This window comes from Centroberyx gerrardi, chromosome 1, assembly GCF_048128805.1.
Source record: "Centroberyx gerrardi isolate f3 chromosome 1, fCenGer3.hap1.cur.20231027, whole genome shotgun sequence".
Lineage (NCBI taxonomy): Eukaryota > Metazoa > Chordata > Actinopteri > Beryciformes > Berycidae > Centroberyx > Centroberyx gerrardi.
Window position 1 is genome coordinate 6125939 of NC_135997.1, and position 23249 is coordinate 6149187.

The following is a 23249-nucleotide window of genomic DNA, read 5'->3' on the forward strand; positions in this document are numbered from 1 at the left end:
TGAGGTGCGGCCAGAAGTGCAACATGGTTGAAAGTTTCAGCCCATAGAAAGCACCGCAACAATTTTCTGCCACTAGAAGCGAATGCATTCAAAAAATGTTGAAATGAAGTACAGGATTAATGCTATTCACTATATAGAAGCTGCGTAACCATGCTTACAGCTCAAAAAACATGATTTAATGCTGATTCGCTCTCTAAAGATCAAAGTTTTGAACTTGACAGGCCCTAACTCACATATCTTTTTTATCTTTAGTATTTTTAGTCATCATTTAGACAGCAGGAAATTAGCAAGGGGGACAGATTAGGGGAGACACAAGAGAGAAAGTTGTGGTTAGATTTGATCCTCAGCCAGTGGGGAAACAAACTCTGAGCTAATCCACTCGACTATCTCTGGACACCAATATCTTGGTTTTTAAGATGGGAACTGCAGAGACAACATGCAGGCAACTGGCTCAAACTCACTGTTGCCTCTGTAACACCTTGACTAAATGTTGATTCATGGAATTTCTAAGTGGTTTATGGTCTGAAAATCTCACTTGTCCAATGGGCAAGTTCTCCTATTTCTGGACCTGCACTCTCCCCAAGTCACTTGCTTCAATCGAGCGGTCAAGCTTTATTTCTGCCCTGTGAGACATCTTCCACCCGCTCTTGCAGACACAAGGGGTATTCTTTATTTATGGCTTTTCACAGCTTTTGAGAGTGTAACCAACATGCTGAGCCAGCCTTGAATATGGCTGCCATGGATTTCTAGCCCCTGACAGCCCTGGTGGGGTCTAATTCCTTCATGTCAGTTGTCTTTACAAGCTGTCACATGGTCTTTCCATAGTTGTCAGTTGCCCTATTCACAGCAGCCACTGGATAAATCTAGTATTGACATTTATCAATTCACAGGATCTGATGTAGTTATCTGTTATGCTATTTAGGATGAGAGCCAGCATGTTGTTTTACTTATTAATAAAACATTTTTAAAAAATCGTCTTTGAGGGACTTGTAAAAAAAAAAAAAAAATTCTATGTGAAATGACAATAATCCACCCGAAAATGTGCCAAAAGAGCAACATGTAAGCTGTGGTGCAGAGTGCAGACAAATTCTGTACTTGGTGAGACCATAAACTGACCAAAGACCTCTATATCGTATTTGTTTTCATTCTAGATGACTGACCAATCGTAATTCAGCTTGGGAGGAGACTAGCCCGCCTTCATCAGAACCACGCCTCTATGTTCAAGGAACACCGCTTCATAGATTGTTGTTAGCGACTTAGCCAGTACGGGCAATTCATTTTTGACATTTCCATTTGAGACTACTTTACCGAACTTCATATTTTGATACAGTCAAGTGAATGTAAGAGCGACAGTTTATTGGTCTTGGCTCCATCACTTTGGTGTGTCAAGTTGTTGCTGGTCGCAGTCTTGCGAGGTAAGTTAACTAGTGTTAGCTAGCGTTAACATTACCTAGCCAGTAATGATGGGGGTTGGTTGTTGTGCTAAGATAGCATTTAGTTAGCTACATAACCTTGCCGAACAGACAACTGGCGGGCTAACATTGGCCACGTTTCTGCGACGGCTTAACATTTTCGTGTGTTTTCGTCCTCCAGCAAATAACTTATGAAATATGAGTAGTGGCTACGTTAGCTTGCAACGTCAGTAAGTTAGTCAAGCTAGCATTTCCAAGTGAGGCTAGCCAGCTAACAGCGGCGACCATGATTAGCTAGCCAAGAGGCTAACGCTAAGCAGAGACTGACCTGACATTATTCATTTTTGCTGTTAGTTGAGTTTAATTTTATTACGTGTCGCTGAGTTGTTGCGCGATAAATGTTAGTGTTAGCATAGCTGTTTGTTTGCTTGGCAGCAGGCTGACAGGAGTCTTTTTTCTATCGCACTACTCACAGTTACAACGATGTTTAACGCGACGTTATGTGGTAGCTAGCGTTAGCTAGCGTTCTTCACCTCAGTCTCCATGCCATAGCAGTAACCACTCAACATGTAACGTTAATTAACTACATCTTCCAAACTGAGCAGAGACTGTCTTAACGCTTAGCCAGCTGTGTGAAAGTATGGCTGTTTTCTTTTCGACGCCTCCCTTGTAATACCAGTGCCAGCAGTGTCCAGCTCATTTGGATCTTTCTAATAATCAGTAAGAGTTCCGTTGATTAAGGTTAGCGATGACCCGATGGTGACACACGACACGCTGACGGGTTTTTTGTTTAGCCTCTAGTCTGCTTGTAGCTTAGCTTGCTTGCCACATAACTTCGGGCGCGGACGAAAGCCAACGTCAGCTGTCGGACAACCGAGCAGTTAGCTCACTGAAAACGGATGGCGTTAAGCTCGGTGTTTAGAAGAGAGGGGGAGGGGATGAGGCTGGGCTACAACGAGACACTGCCTGTTTGCCTGTAAACGTTTCAGTGTTGGCTGGCAGCTAGCTAATGTTAGCCTTTTTTTAGCGTCAGTCAGCTAGATATTACTGTCTGTCGTATTTATTTCGCATTTCGGTAAAAACAGTTTGGCGGTTTGATATTCGACAGACATTCGGATTTTACGATTTCAGCGACCCAAGAGCGCATATTCAGCCTCTATGTTTTCCGAAATTGGTGGTGCAGGGCAGCGAAGCACAATGTCTCCGCTGAGCAAATTATATGACGGTTGGTTAGGGAACGTCAATAAGTTACTTTTTTTCCGAAAAATGTACGTTTTTTTTTTTTTTTTTCAATGAACAAACCGAAAAGTAGCGGAGAGTTGTGATGTCTGGACCCTGTTCCTTCAGCGAAACCAAATCATATAGAATTGTAAATAAATAAAAAATAACGATAACAAATCGTTACAGCAATAACTAATAGCAAGATCAGACGGCAGGGAAACAAATGGGCTGATCCAGTCAGTCACTTGTATGTGTTATACTTCACATTTTCTTCATTAAAACATTCTGAGTCTGAGTGTACAGTTAACGTACAACTGAATCTTGTACATCTATGCATGTTACTTAGTTGACAGTCCCTAACCAACCGCCATAGACACGCTTCTCTGCCCTGCACACTAATTCTACATAAGAAATACTGTAGATTCGGGCTTGGTTTGTACACAAAGTCAGTTTTAATCACTTCTTTGTTCTTGGATTCATTCTACTGTAGCGTGTTCCTGCCACATTTGTTGGCATTAGGGGTACAAGAGTCAAAAGAGCCTGTAGGCAGCTCCACCAATCAGAAGTAATGTATTAACACAAGAGTCCGACACAGCTGGCTTGGTCCAAGACAGCAGGCTGCCAGTAAATTATGGTGTAATGGCTGGTTTTTATACAGTACATTATTTAATTTAGACAGTAACACTTAAAATCCCAAATACTGTCTTGCCTATACATTAAAGGCAAATATAAGAATTTTAACTGAGGTCATTAACTCACTAATTTGCATTGGTGTGTTAAGGGGTCTGGCCAACTACTGTAACATTCCCATTGATATTTGTTTACGTGGTTGTTTGTCTTACGATGATTATCAACTGGAGGTCAGAGTTTATATACTTTATTTATTATGATATCAGTGGTCATCACAAACATTGTGTTACTGTACAGTTTGCTGTGGTATTGCTAGTTGTCATGTGGGTATACATTGCCTTGTAAACATAATGTCTGCTGAAGCTGATAAAAACATTGGTTTTATTAAAACTATGCTCACAGGCTTTTGTCTGTTGCAGTTGCTTGTAAAGTATTCAGACTAAATCTACATAATTCAAAGTCAAAGTGTTTTATTTATCAAATGCACAGTATAACACAAGGTCATTCTGAACAATTAAATTCTTAGGACAGGGCAAGCAACAACTAAGTAGTAGGCATAAGAAAAAGAAAAATATCAAATGTTAAATGTTAAAAAGAGTCACAAATAAGGGCAAAAATAGCAAAAGTCATCATTCTTTTTACTCTTCACTCAAATCTGTCATCAGAGATCCCTGTTTGTCCATAGTTATTCATGGAGTAATCATGACGATCAGGCTTATTGATTTTCGCAATTTATCAGTGGTGGTGTGGAAATGAATTTGACTTGAAATGTGTCGTCTGTCTTGCCTTGAGCATTATTTAGCAGATTAAGTGATATTTTTAAAGTACCACAAGAGGGAGCCATAGATTTCTGTGGGGAACATTGATGGCTTTGGAAGGGAAATCCTCATGCTGTGGAACATGAAACAAGCTATGCATCTCTGTTTTTATTTTTTATTTTTCATTTAATTTGGATTTGGGAAAACCCATAAACAATATCGTCAGTTTGATGTTCTTCTTTAAGCACTTTGTAACTTTGGGTTGTGTGCTATATAGCCTAAATAAAGTTTATTATTATTATTATTATTATTATTATTATTATTATTATTATTAATCATTTTTGATAGGCCATCTTATATTTCCCGCTGGAACATATTTTACAACACTAGCTTTGTCATGGTTACATTTATAGGTCTGCACATTGAGTCTCAGTGGGTGTTGTTGCTTCCTCAGTTGGCTGTGGCATTTGGTTCTTGGTTAGCTCTTTCTTAGATAACACAGGGATAAATTGAGGCAAAAAATGTGGAAAAGAGTCTAGCTACACAAGATCTGACAAATGAAGCAACACAGTCATAGTAATAAGATAACATGGCCATCGTTGGCTGTGTTTGAGTTTGCATTTTGCTTTGTATTTTCTTATAAAATATAATTTCATCCAATTCTCTTGGATTGTGGAATTAGCTTCTTGAAGCAGTTTGTTGTCAGGGTTGGAGTGGGTTGTGTCTACCATGTAACCTGTAGCCAAGCACATAAATGTACAGAATATTGTTGCATTGGCAATTACAAGGAAAGCTGAGTGACAGTAAAAATAATTTCTCTGGTGCTATATTAATACAAAAAATTATAACGTAACCATTATTTAACCAAGTAAAGTCTCATTGAGATTTAAAATCTCTTTTGCAAGAGAGGCTTGGCCAAGACGGCAGCAATTAAACATACATAAAGAAAATAACTTGGGACTGAATTTTATTCCATTGGCTTTTTAAAAGAACAGGTTAAAACCTTGTAATTCTCCACCACCTTTCGACATTTGCCTTCCACACGGAGCACAAAGCTTCAAACAATTCAATTTTTCAACAATTGAATAAAGGCTTTTTAAGCTTTGGATTTTGTTTTCCTTCTTTGATGCACACCAAAGAGCACCTTCTACTGAAGATTTTGACTTTTGATTATATAGCCAAATGTAGCACTCTCTTCTCTCTTTTATAGTCCAATTCAAGTTCTGTGGTCCTAACCTAATTCTGTCCCTCTCTTAGTCCAAAAGAAACATTTTGGAGAGTAAACTGTCTGTTGACTCTTGAAAAATGCTTGAAACTATTTATGTTTGTTAGGATTCACGATTAAATAAAGTCCAGCATTACTTTGGGACCCTGTTAATTGTCCAACTGTGCTTGTCCTCTCTAGCCCTGTTGAGTATGAGTATACAATGAAGAGGCGTGTGGAGGACCAGGAACCAATATTTGCATCCCAGCAGCAGCAATCACGTCGTCTCCCAGTTCCAGGTACTGCAGAGAGCTTCCAGCACCGTGTCCTCGCCCCGGCCCCGGCCCCGGCCCCGGCCCCTACCGTGATAGAGGCGGTCGCAGACAACATGCAGCCCTCCACCGGCATCCAGTACTCCATCCCACAGGGCTACCAGGTACGCTGTGATGAATGTAGTTGGCTTACATCAAATCAGAGTAAAACAATGGCGCTGCACGTTTGATTGGCTTCCTGCTAAGCTGGCTCGACACAAAACGGTAGCGTCTATACCTAATGTTAGCTTAAAGTTAATGTTATTCCCATCTGGCGAGCAAGATGGAGGCCATCAAAAGGAAAAAAAAGGGAGACGAAGACAAAAAAAGATCCATTGTATAAGTGAGTGAGCAAGTTTAAAATTAAAACTCAAAATCTACACAGACAGGACCTGATTCCATACACAAAATTGCATTGTAATTGGATAGGGTGACATATTTCTATGAAAATTGTATATTAATTATTTTGGCCAGTAAAACATATTTTTGACAATTTATTTTTTTAGTTTACCATCCCTTGGCAGGTGAGCCATGCCCATGAGTTAATTTCAGAAATTGTGCTTGACTATTGATTTTAAGACTATGAAAAAAAAGACTGCTTCATTTATTGCTAATTTGGAAATGCCATTTGTAGCCATTCTGAGGAGCGGTTATCCTTTATGTTTTTAGATCTTAAATGCCACTATGTTTCCTCCTAAAAGGTACCCACAATGCCTCAGAGCTCCAGTGGACACGGACACGTACATGGACATAATAATAGCTCTGCGCCTCATGTCGGGCCCCACTCACACAGCCCAGCAGTCCAGCCCCAGGGGCCTGCAGTGGTCCAAAGTCACGTTCATCCACCCACCCCCATGACTTCAACCCAAGGACAGCAGCAGTTTCAGCGACTGAAGGTGCCTCTCCATTAACATATATAAACATATATACACAAAAGCAAATTTAATACCAGCCAAGTGGGTTGATATATAAAAAAATGCCCAAATCTGAATTTGAACTTGCAACTATTAACTTGCAACTACTTGGCATAGTCTAGAATTTTCCAAATTCTAGACTATGCCAAGTTTATGTCTGATGCTACTTTCAATGGATACAGACTGTCTAATTCTCACCTAGAAATGGGGCAAAAATGTTTTCTCACTGAGTGACTTTATTTTGTAGGTTGAAGATGCCTTGTCCTATCTGGATCAAGTGAAGCTGCAGTTTGGGAACCAGCCTCAAGTTTATAATGACTTCCTTGACATCATGAAAGAGTTCAAGTCGCAGAGGTCAGTTCTAATTTTACTGCCCTTTTTTCCTCAACATCTGGAGAAAATCAAACATAGAGTTTATGTGTGTCAAGTTGTGTGGTCTAGTTTTTCACCACATGTAACTTATAGCAGAACAATATCTGCTGGCTGCTTTGAAATGTATTCCAGTAATAGTTAATGAGCCTACATCAGTATTCAGGGATAGTATATCATCAAAATTGGGCACTCTATTTTCATGATGTACTATCCCTTAATACTGACGTAGGCTCATTATCTATTATTGTTTTGTATATATAATTGTTTGGTATATGTAATTGTTTAGTATATGTAATACTCATTTGCCTGTGTTACTTGTGCCTGACAAAGATCTATGTGAGATCAACACGTTGCCTTGATATTAAAATTATTGGGAGCTTTCAGTTCAGTGTGCAGATTTTACCTCTTTCTCTTGATCTCTTGATCCAGTACCTGTTGTTGTTGTTGTAAGTTTTTTGGATGTGTACGCACTTCTTTCTACTTTTTTCTGCTTTGAAATTTACCATGTTAGTGTTTGCTTTAGCGGTGCTCGAAACTAACTTTTTTCACCACCGTCCCGGGACCTATTTTTAACCGTCCCAAAGTGCACATTGACCGTCCCAAAATATATATTATATTTTACATTATCCTTATACATTACATTATCATTATATTATATTAGGCAGGCATAAAAATGCGGCGCAAAAGGGTTAGGGTTAGGGTCACGCTGGTGCCATTTTTTACACAGGTGGTGCTTCCCTCCTCAACCCTGGTCATACTGGTTATACCGCCTTTTGTCACTAGAGGGTCTAAGCGCCATCAAAGTCAGTCACAAAAACAAAAGTGAAACTTAAAATTCTACAATTTGCGCCAAACTCATGTGTTTGTAACGGTATTTGTAAACAGTAACACTTTTTAATTGGAGATGTGTCAAACTGCCTAACACTCAGAGAGTTAACATGAGTGAAGTGCAAAGACTGGCATGTTGCCCATGGTTACTATTGGATTCTACTGGACATTGCTGTCACTGTAGGTAAGGACAATTAATCCTATTGAAATGAACCCCCCGCCAACAACCACCGTCATATTAGTGATCAGTATGTTGTTACTATGTCTGTTTATCATTTAGTAGCATAACTTCAACATGGAAGCTCTGAATATGTGCTTTTATTTTATTAATTACAAAATAATGGTGTTCCCGGTGTGGGATAACACCGCCCACTGCGACAACCCTAGTGTCACTCAGCATTTATGATACATTGTTAGTTGTCTTAACAATAGCAGACCACAGGTTCACCACCAAGAGCAAAAAAATTATAAATTAATGAAAATAAAAAATCCAACTGTCCTGAACCAGTCCCGAATGACAATTCTGAGCGTCCCAAATAATTTTTTTTATGGCCCCGGGACGGTGGGAGGTCCTTAGTTTCGAGCCTTGCTTTAGAACATGGACCAACCGGTTGACGATGAATCTGATACTGACTCAGTGACTCTCTCACCACAGCATAGACACCCCAGGAGTGATCAGCCGTGTGTCCCAGCTCTTCAAGGGCCATCCAGACCTCATTATGGGGTTCAACACTTTCCTGCCACCAGGCTACAAGATCGAGGTGCAGACCAACGATCTGGTGAACGTGACCACGCCGGGTCAGATTCACTACATCACGCCTCACGGCATCTCTGTCCAGAACATCCCCGTGAGCGGAGCGTCCAGCCAGCCTGCCAGCCACCACCAGCACCAGAGTCTGCCGCAGGCCGGCCCGCACACCACCACCGCCCCACCCATGCCCACCCAGCCTACACCAGCTAAAACCAGCAAGGTAGGAGCTGGTCTGTTAGTGTGACTACTGTGCAAGAAAATGTATTGGGCCTGCTTACTATAGAATATTTTATGTAAAGGTTTTTTCTTAGTGTTTAACTTATTTTAATTTTAATTTTTGTTATTTCTTTTTATTATTTATTGTGTTCCATTTCATTGTGATCCTTCTTTTAGATGGTGTTATTTTCTATTTTTAAGTCCTTTATCTTGTTTTATTGACTTGTTATAAAGCACTTTGTAACTCGGTTTTCAAAAGTGCTATATAGATAAAGTTTATTGTTGTTATTATTATTGTTATTATGTTATTATTATTGTTATTACTATTACAGAAACACTTGCGCATAGTTTTGGACTGTTAGTGTCAATAGAATTCTTCATTGAGCAAATTCTTGAAGTAGCCTTAATTTTTAGATTTTTTTTAGATATTCTTTATGTATTACAGAACAAATTGAATCTCTAATAGACTAATTTAAGCATTCAGTCCAGTCGTCACCTGTGCACCAGAATTTATGGCTCTGCACTCTCTTTTGTTCCCAACAGCCAATGCAGTCTCCAGCCCTGACCCCCACCAGCCAGCCCAACCCGTCAATCCCGTCGTACGCCTCACCCCGCTCCCCTTCGGTCCAGTCCCACACTCCAGTGAGCAGCACGCCCTCTGGTGGGCCGCCGCTCCAGAACAACCAGCCTGTGGAGTTTAACCACGCAATAAACTACGTCAACAAGATCAAGAACCGCTTCCAGGGCCAGCCGGACATCTACAAAGCCTTCTTGGAGATCCTGCACACCTACCAGGTAAGGGAACACACACCAATAAAAATGTATTCAGGGGTTGACAAGTACCCACCATGATGATATCTTTTTCTAACTGGTGCAGACGAGGAAGCAGGATGCACAAAGCATTAGTTTCACCACCTCTTTCTTACCGTCATCTTTCTAGAAGGAGCAGCGAAATGCTAAAGAGGCAGGGGGCAACTACACCCCGGCCCTGACAGAGCAGGAGGTCTACGCTCAGGTGGCACGGCTCTTCAAGAACCAGGAAGACCTGCTGTCAGAGTTTGGACAGTTCCTGCCAGATGCCAACAGCTCAGTGGTGAGTGTCCAGTCAACACACCCCTGAGACATGACCCATTTCAACACAGACTAAATCGCCTCTTTATTAAATGATTGTGGTTGGTGTTGTGATTGCGTCGGTTTGACGTTATTGCCACATGTGTATTATATTTCCCACATTTTCTATATTCTTGTATCTATTCTATTTGCCGCTGCAACAGCCTAATTTCCCTGTAGGGATCATTCAAGTTTCATCTTATCTAACTGTTGAAATGATGGTGTGTAACACTGTTCTCAGCTGCTGACCAAGACTACGGCAGACAGGGCAGAGTCGGTGCGTAACGATCACGGCGGCACAGTGAAGAGACCCTTGCTGAACAACAAGCAGAGGCTGAACCAGAATGGGCTGCCAATCAGGAGACCCTCTGGAGTGGGAGCCACACCGCCTGTCAAGGTATAAACCGCTCTTCATGCTGACTGTCAGGATGCCTACAGCTGCTTGTGTACTGGGTTTCTGTCTGCCTTATTAAACCTGACAAAAGTCAAAATTTATTTTATACTGAGTACTATAAGGTTTCTGCTTGGACTTCTCACTTGGGATGTGTATAAACATTTTCCATTTCCAGCTCCAAATTGTGTGCTGCAAAAACATCTTATCTCTAAAACACCACACATTTCAAAAACCAATACATTTCAGTCAATACTTTGGGGTCATGAAGCATTTTGTACACACAAGGAACAATGATAACCTGCAAAGCTTAGAAAATCAAAATAGGAAGGAGGCTACAATACACCAATGAAATGTCTTGATATGACACTTATGTTACGCTACCCAAACTTCTGAATGTTAAAATATTTTCTCATATTAGAACTTTTTTCATTTTCAACATATAGGAATACATTTTTTTTTTTTTTTTTCTGATTTCTAACTAATATTTAAAAAATGCAAGAGCCTACTGCTGGGTCCCAGCCTTTTGACCCAGCCTTTTGCTGGGTCATTTATATAAAAAAATTATTTAACACAAACAATAAACACAGGCATTTTTTGTCCTTTTTCACCCTTGCAGAAGAAACCCAAGATGTTGGGGAAGGATCATGCCATGGCTGACGTCGGCAAACACAGCACTGGCACTGAAACTTTGTTCTTTGAAAAGGTCAGTACTATTATTATTGTTTAGTTTTAGTATTGTAATAATAAAAGGAAGATTGATGGTTGTAAGAACGATGTAGTGTTATGATGATAAAATCATCTAGAGACGAATCATACGGAATGGAAACTACCAGACCATAACTTTCTGTTGTCATTATTGAAACCTTTTGTAACAGGTGAAGAAAGCCCTCCGGAGCTCCGAGGCGTATGACAACTTCTTACGGTGTCTGCTCATCTTCAACCAGGAAGTCATTTCGCGTGCTGAACTGGTGCAGTTGGTCATCCCGTTCCTTGGGTGAGCTCACACTTGTAGACACATCTTTTTCTACATCAGAAAACATCACCGTTGATACTTATTTAATCGATTTATGATCAAAAGTCACCAATGTCTGTGGATATGAGCCAGCGCCGATATTGCAATGTGGCAAATATCGGCCAACAGTGTTTTTGTTCAAAATATCTGTCAAGCACTGAGCCCTAGTAGCAGTTTAACTGTGTATTTTGCATACATTTTGATATGATTCACAGAAAATTCCCAGAGCTCTTTACATGGTTCAAGAACTTCCTGGGCTACCGAGAGTCCAGCCACGTGGAAAGTTTCCCCAAGGAGCGCGCCACAGAGGGCATCGCCATGGAGATCGACTACGCTTCCTGCAAGAGGCTGGGGTCCAGCTACAGAGCACTGCCCAAGAGCTACCAGCAGCCCAAGTGCACAGGGAGAACCCCGCTGTGCAAAGAGGTGAGTCACCACTTCTTTCTGCCTTTGAAAGGTCTTCCTATCATAATGTTAAATAACCTATTTTTCAGTTAAAGAAAGGTAACTTTCTAACAAGATCATGGACTGTTGCAGGTTCTGAATGACACTTGGGTGTCATTTCCATCGTGGTCGGAGGATTCTACATTCGTCAGCTCCAAGAAGACTCAGTATGAGGAGCACATTTACAGATGTGAGGATGAGCGCTTTGAGGTGAGAAATACTATACTGTTTATTTATGGTTATGAGAACATGCCTTGATAGTATACATTTGCCCCAATCATTTTGCAATACAAGCTGTATATAAATTCTGTTTTTTAGCATTTATTCTTTCTTCATCGTTTTCAAAATACGAACGTTATGGTGTCAAACCTTGCTGTAAATTAACTGCCGTCCCAGCTAACAAAGACACCCAAAATAGTAGTTTGTAAAGCGACAATAAAGTTTGTAAAGCGATGTTTTGAGGGATTATTTCCTGGCAGAGACGTCCGTTTCTCCCTGTGGGTGTCAGGTGATCGACGTTAAGCAGAGTGTAACATAATGCAGCCATTGATTTTGAAAACGCTCAACTCGGGCACAATGTAGTGATGATAAAACAGAAAGTTTGACAAAACCAAATGACAGTTTCATGTTTACAATTAAATAGGCAATTTTCAACGCTGTGGAAGTTGTTTTTCATAGTTGTACAAGAATGAATGGCAGCAAATGGCTGATATCTCCAACTATGTTGACTGTGTGCAGAGACTAGCAGGAATAATGTAAAGGAGAGGGGCAACATAGACAATTGGCACAAACTTAAAATTATTAAGTTAATTATCAATTATCTTATAACCAATGACATCCCAATTTGACAGAACTGATTTCAGGGAAACGATAACTCTGTTGTGATTTCATTCCCTTCAGCTGGATGTTGTCCTGGAAACCAACCTGGCCACAATACGAGCCCTGGAGACGGTGCAGCGGAGGCTTTCTCGCATGTCTGCCGAGGAGCAGTTGCGCTTCAGGCTGGACAACACGATGGGCGGCTGCTCCGAGGTCATTCACCGCAAGGCCATCCAGAGGATATACGGGGACAAGGCCCAGGACATCATCGACGGGCTCAAGAGGAACCCGGCTGTGTCCGTCCCCATAGTGCTCAAGAGGTTAGTCAGGATAGTTAGGATTTCTTACTTGCTTACTTGTCACAGGTCACGGTCTTGGCTTATCTTGCTGTTGATTCTGTAGTTTGGGGTTTGAGAATTAGTACATTTTGTTGTTTCATTTAGTGCCACTAAAGATTGTGCTGCACTTTTTTTGTCACCGTTTTCAGATTAAAAATGAAAGAGGACGAGTGGAGAGAAGCCCAGAGAGGCTTCAACAAAATCTGGCGGGAGCAGAATGAGAAGTATTACCTGAAGTCGCTCGACCACCAAGGCATCAACTTCAAGCAGAATGACACCAAAGTGTTTCGCTCAAAGACCTTGCTCAATGAAATTGAGATGCTGTATGATGAGGTAAGGAAACGCATTCTGTAGACATTAATTTGGACATTGATATACAGTATATCAAAATAAGGACGATGTAAAGGCTCAGTATGTAATCTAAACCCTAAAAATGGTTGCACCAACACCAAAAGACAAAACATTTGAGATCTTTTTTGGTTAATTCTGATTGATGGTGCTTTTGCAAGGATTAACGGCATGCTGCAACATAGTTACATTTATTTTAAAGATGTAAATGCGGCTTTTATCAGCAGCTCCTGTCGCTTTTCGTGCTTTGTTGCTCTCAAACTTCAGAAAGATATTTTGCTTAAAATGTGAAATGCTTAATGCTTCAGATTAATTTACTTCTTGTGTCCTGTAGCGTCAGGAGCGGGCATCAGAGGACACTGCCACGCCGCCACCCAGCGGCCCACACATGACCCTGACCTATGACGACAGCCAGATCCTGGAGGACGCCGCTGCCCTGATCATCCACCATGTCAAGAGACAGGTGGGCATCCAGAAAGAAGACAAGTACAAGATCAAGCAGATCATCCACCACTTCGTCCCTGACATGCTGTTTGCACGGCGGGGTGAGCTCTCCGATGTGGAAGAAGAGGAAGAGGAGGAGGAGGAAGAGGACATGGAGATGGACCAAGATGGCACCAAGAAGCACAACGGCCTGCCAGGCAACAGCTCATCGAAGTCCAAGCTCCTCTTCAGCAACACGGGGGCCCAGAAGCTGCGGGGCGTAGATGACGCCTATAACCTATTCTACGTCAACAACTACTGGTATATCTTCCTCCGTCTTCACCAGATCCTCTGCTCGCGGTTGCTGCGTATTTATGGTCAAGCGGAGAGGCAGATTGAGGAGGACACCCGCGAGCGAGAGTGGGAACGAGAAGTGTTGGGGCTCAAACGGGAGAAGAATGAAAATCCAGCAATCCAACTGAGGATGAAGGAGCCTAGTAAGTTTGTAAATTTAGAAGATAAAACTGGTGAATTTTGTAAACCCAGTCTGTCAAGTTTAGATTAGACAATATTTTATTACTTGGATTTCATAATTTTACTGTAATTGTACTCGATTAATGTACTCAAATCCCCAACAACATTGATATTGATCCTAAAACACAACCTTGGTGTACACCTTATTATGTGCCTAAGATGAGTAATTTCCTTCTCACTGTATATTTATCATGCTTACTATTCAATTTTTCCTTGCAGTGGATGTTGATGTGGAGGACTACTACTCAGCCTTTCTGGAAATGGTGCGCAACCTTTTGGACGGAAACATGGAGCCGGCTCAGTACGAAGACTCCTTGAGGGAAATGTTCACCATCCATGCCTACATTGCCTTCACCATGGATAAGCTCATCCAGAGTATTGTACGGCAGGTCAGTACATCAAAACTTTTAACATGATTTGATATTCATCATACAAAAACACTCTAGAGCACCCAGCTACTGGATGTCATGTGCATGTGTGTATGTCACCAGAAAGGTCCCGCCTTTTTGGCATGTTTTGAGCAGGTAGAGGTGTAATGACTGTCTGCCACCTATGAAATACATAAATATATTAGTACATGAAAAAGTCAGCATGCGACATGACAGTTTAATCATAATAAATTGAAAAACCTTATTTAAATGTGGAAATAAACATAATGGAGCTTAAATGAATTATTTGTGTAATTTTAAAATTTAGCATACTCAAGACTTTACACAATTAGCAAGCCACTCATTAATCACGGCATCCATTTTCCCTTGCCTTTGTCAAAATTCAGTTCTGAACTCATTCAGCTCAGTACTGTAAAGGTCTACTGGTTGGCAGACTGTCGTAGAGTTTTTAGTAGGTATTTTGGCACTTGGGGGACTAATGAGTCAATATGGGCGACATCCAGCTTTCTCTGCAAACAAATCTAGAGTTAATGCGTCTTAGCTGCAGTTAGTGTAGCCAAAGTGTAGTTCTCTGTTTGAAAGAGATCAAAGCCATGTTGCCGAGTATTTATAAATCTATTGTTTGTCTCAGGACTTTCCAGTTACTGAGCATTCTCCCTCACCACCAAGCCATGCTGCTATCGTCTGTAGCTTCTGCGTTGATGGTGTTTGATCATATTGAACCCATTTGTTTTACAGCTCCAGCACATTGTGAGCGATGATGTCTGTGTGCGTGTGACGGACTTGTACCTGAGTGAAAGTGCCAACAAGGCCACCGGAGGCACGCTCTCCACCCAGGCATCCAGGGCCACTGCTGAAGGAGCCTACCAGCGCAAAGCAGAGCAGCTGATGTCTGATGAGAACTGCTTCAAGGTACCCCACACGCATCAATGGAATTGTATTTTTCAGTGTTCACCTATTGATATTGTACGATTTTGTGTGATCACACAACGCCGCCCCTTTGTACCACTCCTTCTCTGCAGCTTGTCGCCCATACTTACTCTTGATGAAGTTCCCTCTTTGGACTAGGATTCAACCAATATGTGTTTTTGAAGGCCAATAACAATGTTAACATATGTTTGTATTGAAGCTGCTTATAGCTGATATTTTCTGCCAATATCCAACACTAAAACTCTCAATTGAATCCCACACTAATGTAATTATTTTAAGGATAGCAGCTCCACAATATACCAAAAACAGTATTGAACAATTAAGTGAATAAATAAAATGTGCAAGGAAAATAAATTTAATTGCAGACTCATATATCGATTTATACTTTGTACACTACACTTATATGCATTTGTGATACACTCCTGCCTCTCATTGCCTCTGTTTTGTCCAGTTGATGTTTGTGAAGAGCAGAGGAAATGTTAGTCTGGCCATGGAGCTTCTGGACACAGAGGAGGAGAACTCGGACGAGCCAGCTGAGGCAGAGGTACGAGTCTTTTAGTATTAAAGAATGGTTCACATTGTCCACAGAGGAAGTTGTCTTCATGGTTCAAGTGTTCTGCTGTTGAAGATCCTCTGACAGTTGACATTATGTAAATGTTACCAACTGCGCCATGTCATTACATTAAGACATATTGCATTCCTATATTTCTTTATTCAATAGTGTCCATCCGTCCATCAAACATGATATCTCAGACACTACTGGTCTGATTTTGACAGAACTTGAAGGGATGATGCCTCTTTACACTTTAAAAAATTACACAGATTGGCCTAATGGGTGCGCTATAATTAAAGGTCAAAATCTCAGACTTTGAAAGAGTCTTAACTCCTACACAGTAAGGCAGATTGACACAAAAAAAAATGAAACATCAAAGGGCCGTATTTACTAAGAGTCACACTAATTACTACTGTGCGCAAAAAACTTAACAGGCACAGCTTTCTCCAGTTTAGCCTGATTTAGTACGACCACTTATGCAAATCTAGTCAGTCACAATTTTCCAGTTAGATTACCTGAGGCACAACTGTAGCCCCACATGCAGTAGCATTGCTCTTATAGCAACAGACAGCACAGGTGAGAGAGCAGACTGTGATTCCACACTGTAGTTGAGCCTGAAGCCAGGAGATGGAGTTTTGTCAATGCATATGAATGCAAATGAATATTATTATTGTTATTATTAATAACAACTTTCAACTCTCAAGTAGAGCACCCTTTCTCTTATTTTTTTGTCCTCTCTGCCTGTTGTGGCTTTTAACAAAATACAGCGGCCATGGCTTTCTCAGGGTGAGGAGTTTTGGTTTAGTAAATCGATGGGAATGATCCATTTCAATAATCTCCACCTCCATTTTGGCACCCTACCATTGTCACTCCTGAAAATGCATATTAACTGGGTCAAAAGTGCTAAAAGTCTCCTGCCAAGTGTCGACCTAATTTCCGTACGCAAAATGCTTGTGCACACAGGTTAGTATATCAGAATCTGCTCTTTTTATGCATGTAACTGCATTAGCGCCACTATAAACACTTTTTAAACTTGTATGTTATTTCTCAGACACCACTGGTCCGATTTAGACATATTATACTGAAAGGCCTGATGGAGACGCTAGAATTAAAGGTCAAAATTTCTAAATCTGAAAGGCTACAACTACTACACTACCAGTCTGATTTTGATGAAACTTGGGGGGTGGATGATGTGTCTTGTTACTGATTTTCCCAAAGGGTTCCTGCATCATTCGTTGGGGACGACATGTTGACTTGTTTTATTTGTTTTCCCCGCAGAGGTGGTCAGACTACGTGGGCAGATACCTGAACTCAGATTCTGCATCCCCAGAGCTGCGTGAGCATCTGGCCCAGAAGCCTGTGTTCCTCCCCAGGTGAGGCCCCAGCCATGTGTCCCTCTTGTCTGCACACCTTAAGCATCTGCCCTAAGGCTCTAGTCAGCCAAGCAGCCATTCCACTGTTGACAAGCCAAACCAGCTGCCAAATACGGCTCATTTTCAGAGCTAGAACCAGTGGCACTTTTGCACAAGCCCGACTTAGGAGGCCCTCTCTAATCACAGATCTTTTGGGCCTGAGAGCTCTGCCTTATTAGTAACGGACAGAAATTAATATTGGCAAGGGTTTGGAAAGGTAATTTACCAGAATAACTCCAAAGTTAAGGTGAAATGCTTGCGGTGCCTGACTGCCCTCCTGTCTGGAAAGAATCGCATTGGCTGTGAACTTGACTTTTTCGGTTTCTGACCTCTGCCTCACATGAAGATTGCACTTTATATGGCCATCTTTTTAAACGGGGAATTTATTTATGCATTGATTCAGTTCCTTTTTAATGGGACTTTTATTTATGAATATGAAGTTTTTTTAAATAGTATTGGCTTAATCATGCTTTTTGATTTTCACCTTAGCAGATAGCTATTGAATCGTTGGGTTCGATTATTCACATTGTGTTGCATTTCAAATATGTTTTTCATTGTACAGCTTAAGAACAAATAGTGGTTGAATGCATAAACTGAAAGCAAAACAAATGGGTTCTGCCTTTTGTCATTTTGTCACTGGTCATTTTTCTACTGTGGCTTTGACCTGAGATTGAGAGACTAGGGCTCTTGCGTAGGACCTGAGTGAATTTGTTAGAGTAAAGGAATGCAGTAAAGTCATGGTTTTCTTTTTCTACCTTATCATGCCTTGTGTTTGTGATTGTATTCATATTAGAGGTCCTGTATGTGACTTACTTAATCACTGTTTACAACTGTAAATGTTCAAATGTCCATTTGTTTGAGTGTTTAATATACTCAATATTATGTGTGTAATAATTTTCTGTGGATACAGTGCACTCCCGTTGCAACTTTTTGTTGTGGGTGAGGTTTTTCCACAGGTTTGCGAGATGAGTGCTCATAAGTCTTTCAAAACCCTGGTCAAGCACATTATCTGCAACACTTGTACAGAGGAGTGGGGCTTGTAAATAAAATGATGGTCTGAATTGTATGTTCATATGTTGGTGTATTTCTTTCCTGACACCTCAGAGCTATGCATGGAGGGGTGGTTGGGTCCGCTCTGTCTTAAAGCCCAAGATGAGTGTTGCACATCAAGCCTGTCTGTCTTTGGTTGTTGGTGCTTGTTGACATTTTTTTTGAGATGGCTGTCCATTACCATAAACATTTCAATAGACTTTTCAAAAGACCCAAGAAAAAAAAGCCTCTTGCTCTCAGTTTCCTCTTATTTAACCCATTGCATAAATCTGGTACATGACTATGATTTATCAGTGGGCTCACCCACATCTCGTTCTTTTTTCTCATATCAAATCTATGAGAGGTCAGCAGCACAAGAAGTCAATAGACTTGGCCCTTCTCCACAAAAATCTTCAACAGCAGTGAAAATCCAGCAGTTTCTTTTGCAGTTATGTTGGGTCTTCATCGCATGATCATAACACTCTGTACATTGTCAGTGAAAGTATGTGCGCATCAAAGTATTCTCAGCTCATATTTTTGGATTGGTATCCCATCTGGCAGCAATATTAAAAAGTGTTGTTTCTCGCATTTTTATTTGAAATTGGCCTCACTGTCATGTCTTTTAAGTGGAGCCCTGAATGCAAAAAATATGCTTCATGGTTTCAGTCCTCGCTCACCTGTACCCTCGGTGGTAAGTACACATTTAAAACTTTCATTCAAGCGGGGTGAATAATTGCATTTTTAATGCCTGCACAAAATCTCGATCAATTCCAATTAAACAAAATCTTGTTTGCCAAGCATTATGTAGAATTTTTAACAAGAGAATCACTACCTGGATGTGCAACGGAAGTGCACTGTACAGAAATATTACTACTGCTGCCTCTGCTGCTCTTATAGATCCACATTTCCCACGAATGATTTGACTCCCTATCTAATTCTGTTACTCGGTGAGTTGCTATGCATGGGTTTAAAAACACTTGTTTAAAGGGACAGTCCTCTCAAATTTTACAATACTGTTATTACTGTCAAATCAGCTTGTTAAGATTTGTGTGTATTATGGCTGACCACATCACTTAGACCAAAAAATTACACAATACATACTGTCAAATATGAAATAGTGCTGTATAATATGCTGAAGGGAAAATAAAACACTTGACAATTTTATTTAGAAATTTGTGCGAACTTTCCCTGTAAACGTGATGCAATTTTTTTGATGTGTGGGGTAAAGGGCAAGATTTCTCTCAGGTCAGCCAGTGTACTCATGGCAGTCTGTCTGTTCTGGCCATCAGGAATTTGAGGAGGATAAGGAAGTGCCAGAGAGGCTGGGAACAGCTGCAACAGGAGAGGATGACCAAGGGCCCCTCTGACAAGTCGCAGGACGGCAACGGAGAGCTAAAGATGGAGTGCATGTTCAAGCTCAACTCTTACAAGATGGTGTACGTCTGCAAATCAGAGGACTACATGTACAGGCATACAGCGCTCACACGGGCTCATCAGGTAAGCACAGATCAGTTTCATATTGTCTGTAGCTGTAGCCTGCTATTCACATTAATAGTAGTAGTAGTAGTAGTACTAGTAGTAGGATTACTAGTATTAGTAGTAGTAGGATTACTAGTATTAGTATTATTACCTCCACCATGTTTTTGCCTATTAGTTTGTCTGTCAGCAAGATATCTCAAAAACCCATGAAATGTGTGGGACAGATCGGCTTTGGGACAATAAACTGATTTGATTTTGGTGATCTTACTAATGTAAGATGATTAGCGTTTTTTAGTCATAACTATGAAACTAAGAGATAGAGGCTTGTTTCCAATTCCTTAGGGTATGTTTGCAGGGCCAAGAAATAAATTTAACTTAAAATTTAAGCGACAGGAATGATGTCTTTGGGGGTAACAGCAAGTTGGAGAATTGTTCAGTGTTGGCGGATGATTACGCTCCTTCTAGTTATTCATGTAATTCTCCTTGTCACTACTTGATTAAGCCGACAATATGTGTGTCATATACGGCACAGGATTTCGCATCTTAAAATGGCATAACTTGTAATTTGTAAAGTTGTGAGTCACTCAGATTTGGTCTATTTACATGTATGTTGCATTCTTGAAACTATTAATAAAACATTTTGTGACTCTCTTCTTGGATTTTGAGCTGGTATCACAGTAGCTCAACCCCAGTGTTGTTGTTGTTGTTTGTGTCTCTTCCAGTCCCACCAGCGGGTCAACACTCGCCTGCACCGACGCTTTCACTCCTGGCTGGACTCCTGGGCCAAGGAGCATGTGACCAGCGACATGGCGGCTGACAACCGCAAGTGGCTGATGGGAGAGGGACGAGAGGGCCTGGTGTCTTGCACGACCACTCTCAACCCCGAGGTCCTCCATTACCTGAACATCAACAAGTACCGGGTGAAGTACAGAACACTGCAGTCAGCGTCTCTCTCCTCAAAAGATCAATAGTGTGGCAGCGAACGTCTTCACACCACAGACTGCCAGTGATAGTTAAAAATATGTCTACATGTGGATTTTTCAGACCTGCCGTTGCTGGATTCAATTGCCAAAATGTTGGGTGGTTGTCAGTCCTCGAACCACCAACTCTTGGGGTGTAAATTTGCCGCTTTTGGCAAATGTGGCGGAACTGATTCAGAAACTATGTGCTAACTTTCAAGCCTGCACTGCAAAGTCTGTGAGGTGTGTGAAATAGTTAATTTTACAGCTATTGCCGTCATTATATTGGAAAAACCCACCTGTCTTAGTAATCTGATGAGAATGTTCAATGCAGATTTTTACATGAGATAAATATACAGAGAGAGCATCCTCATGAAGAGTCTCACAGGAGGGTCGCATCTTCTCGTTGGAGCAATTCACAGTTTGCAACAAAACGCCTATTTAAGCATTTCATGACTACCACTCACCTAGTTGACAGTAAATGAATTTGGTTTTTGAGGACCACTTCATTACTTTGTAAAAAAAAAAAAAAAACAACCTCAGCTTTTCTCTTTGAGTAGCAAGAACTAGTACAGATCCGTGATCTCTGTGAAAATGTTTGTACTAAGACATGAAGCTTATTTCGGCTTCCAACTGTAAAATTGTATAGCCTGTGAATGTTTTCCTTTTTTGGTGATAAAGGCAATAGTGCACTATGTATTCAACATCTCTGGCAACTGCTGGATAGATGCTTGGCAACAATACAATGCCAGTTACAGTGTATCAAGTACAATAAGTTCTGACTGCCCAAACACTTCCTGTAAATATCTTGTTTATATAGATTTTTTTATCAGAGATGTTCATTGATGTGTAGCGTACATTAACAAACGTAGTATCAATCTTTAGCTAGAGGTTGCAGAGAAGTATATTAAGAAAATGCAAACATTTTAACTACGGTTTTTACCAAAGGATGTTGATTAGAGACCCTTTTTCCTCTGTGGTCTGTTGAGCGTGTCGTCCTTAACGTCTTTGTTTAGTAGAACTTTTCCATTTTCTTGAAAACGACCATTTTATACGTGTTTCAAGGCAGTGCTGTCTCCCCTTCTACGCCTACTTTCTACCTTCAGTCTTTGGCATCCGTGTCACTTGTGGTTTTAAGATGATTGAATGTAGCCAAGCAACAATTTATGCTTTTGAAAGTATATGTCCATTTTTCAAAGTACTGAAGTTTTAACAGTACTATCAGTTTTTTCTTGTATGTAAACTTTCATTTACCAAATGGTTATAATCTGTATGAGGACAGGCTGGTCATAGAAAACCCATATATCAAAACTGTAGTGGCGGTGGTCTCGCGGTGTATCACCTATAAAAACTGTACCTGATTTGTGTTAGTTTTTGTTTTTTTACACTGACAGATGTATAGTAGGCCTATATGTGAATGTCAGCAATGCAACTTATGTACAGTTTTAGCATCAAGAAAACAAGCAAGCAATAATCTACAGTATGTCAAAGCTATCAGTTTGTATTTTTTGCTGAAATACAAATGTGAATGTTATGTTCCCTTTAAAAGAGGGATGATTTATTATTGCTGTTTTCCCCTCAGCAGTTGATTTGATCAAATTGGAATCGGCTCTGTAGATGTTGTAGGCAAGGCGGTCGGACGGTAAGATTACACCAAAAGTCTTTGTTGGGTTTCTGGTCTGAGGATATCGGATTACGCAGGAAGACCTCACACTACATCCTATGTCTTTCCTTCTCTGCTCACACCTACATATCTGTCTAACATCTGTGCATTTTGAATCTCAGTTCATTGTGTGACTGGGCATTATGTTCAAACCTACAGGTAAAGTATGGAAATTAACATAAGAACACAACAGTTTGCTCAACATTGCCAGACTTAAGAAAAACAGACTTCAAAAAATTGGACAGACATTGTTTATCTGACAATTTGCCCGTATGGATCAAAGCAGAGTCATACATGGACTATGTGACCGGGTCAAAATTTTGCCATGGGAGCACAATTTGGCAACAAGCTACCTTACAAAATTTCATCTGTCAACATATTCAAGGAGCTCCGTTAAGGCAACTGTCAGTGATGTAACCAGCTACAGACAATCTTCGAACAGTTTATAACTTGGGTTTTTATTTTTATATTTACCGTGTTTAATATGGAATACTACAGGAAGCACCGGGGAGCTGGATTGTACATAAAGACAGCCTTTGTACCCCATTTAATGTGTCTACTCTTTGCCATGTCTTCTCTTGACTTTTATGATGTTGTACATGAGTGTAGTATGGTGTTTGGCATTAAACTATCCTTTGAATAGACTGAAACTTAGTGGACCGTTGCCTTTTTCACTCTCACCATCGTGTTTACATGTTATTGGGTTCCTTAAACATAATAAGCCAAAAATATAAATGTTTCTTTTTTATTTTGTCCCAAGAGATGGGGCATGAATTGAACAATATCACAAAAACAG

General features: G+C 40.6%; 1 protein-coding gene across 1 annotated transcript; it reads left to right on the forward strand.

The window, feature by feature from the left end:
* The first annotated feature begins 1245 nt into the window (after positions 1 to 1245).
* On the forward strand, positions 1246 to 23097 carry LOC139929528 (paired amphipathic helix protein Sin3a-like). The gene is made up of 21 exons (XM_071922455.2): positions 1246 to 1415; positions 5427 to 5661; positions 6238 to 6432; positions 6698 to 6804; positions 8306 to 8621; positions 9161 to 9412; positions 9558 to 9710; positions 9969 to 10124; positions 10738 to 10824; positions 10997 to 11115; positions 11349 to 11559; positions 11671 to 11787; positions 12478 to 12716; positions 12884 to 13067; positions 13417 to 14002; positions 14259 to 14428; positions 15167 to 15340; positions 15810 to 15902; positions 17190 to 17284; positions 19642 to 19849; positions 20554 to 23097. Exons 2-21 carry the CDS (start codon positions 5449 to 5451, stop codon positions 20800 to 20802), a joined length of 3924 nt encoding a protein of 1307 aa, XP_071778556.1. The 5' UTR covers positions 1246 to 1415; positions 5427 to 5448; the 3' UTR covers positions 20803 to 23097.
* The last annotated feature ends 152 nt before the right edge of the window (positions 23098 to 23249 follow it).

Coding starts and splice junctions, on each gene's coding strand:
- LOC139929528 (XM_071922455.2), top strand. CDS start 5,449: ATGAAGAGGCGTGTGGAGGACCAGGAACCAATATTTGCATCCCAGCAG. Junction 10,825..10,996: donor AAACTTTGTTCTTTGAAAAG/GTCAGTACTATT, acceptor CTTTTGTAACAG/GTGAAGAAAGCCCTCCGGAG. Junction 14,429..15,166: donor TCCAGAGTATTGTACGGCAG/GTCAGTACATCA, acceptor TTTGTTTTACAG/CTCCAGCACATTGTGAGCGA.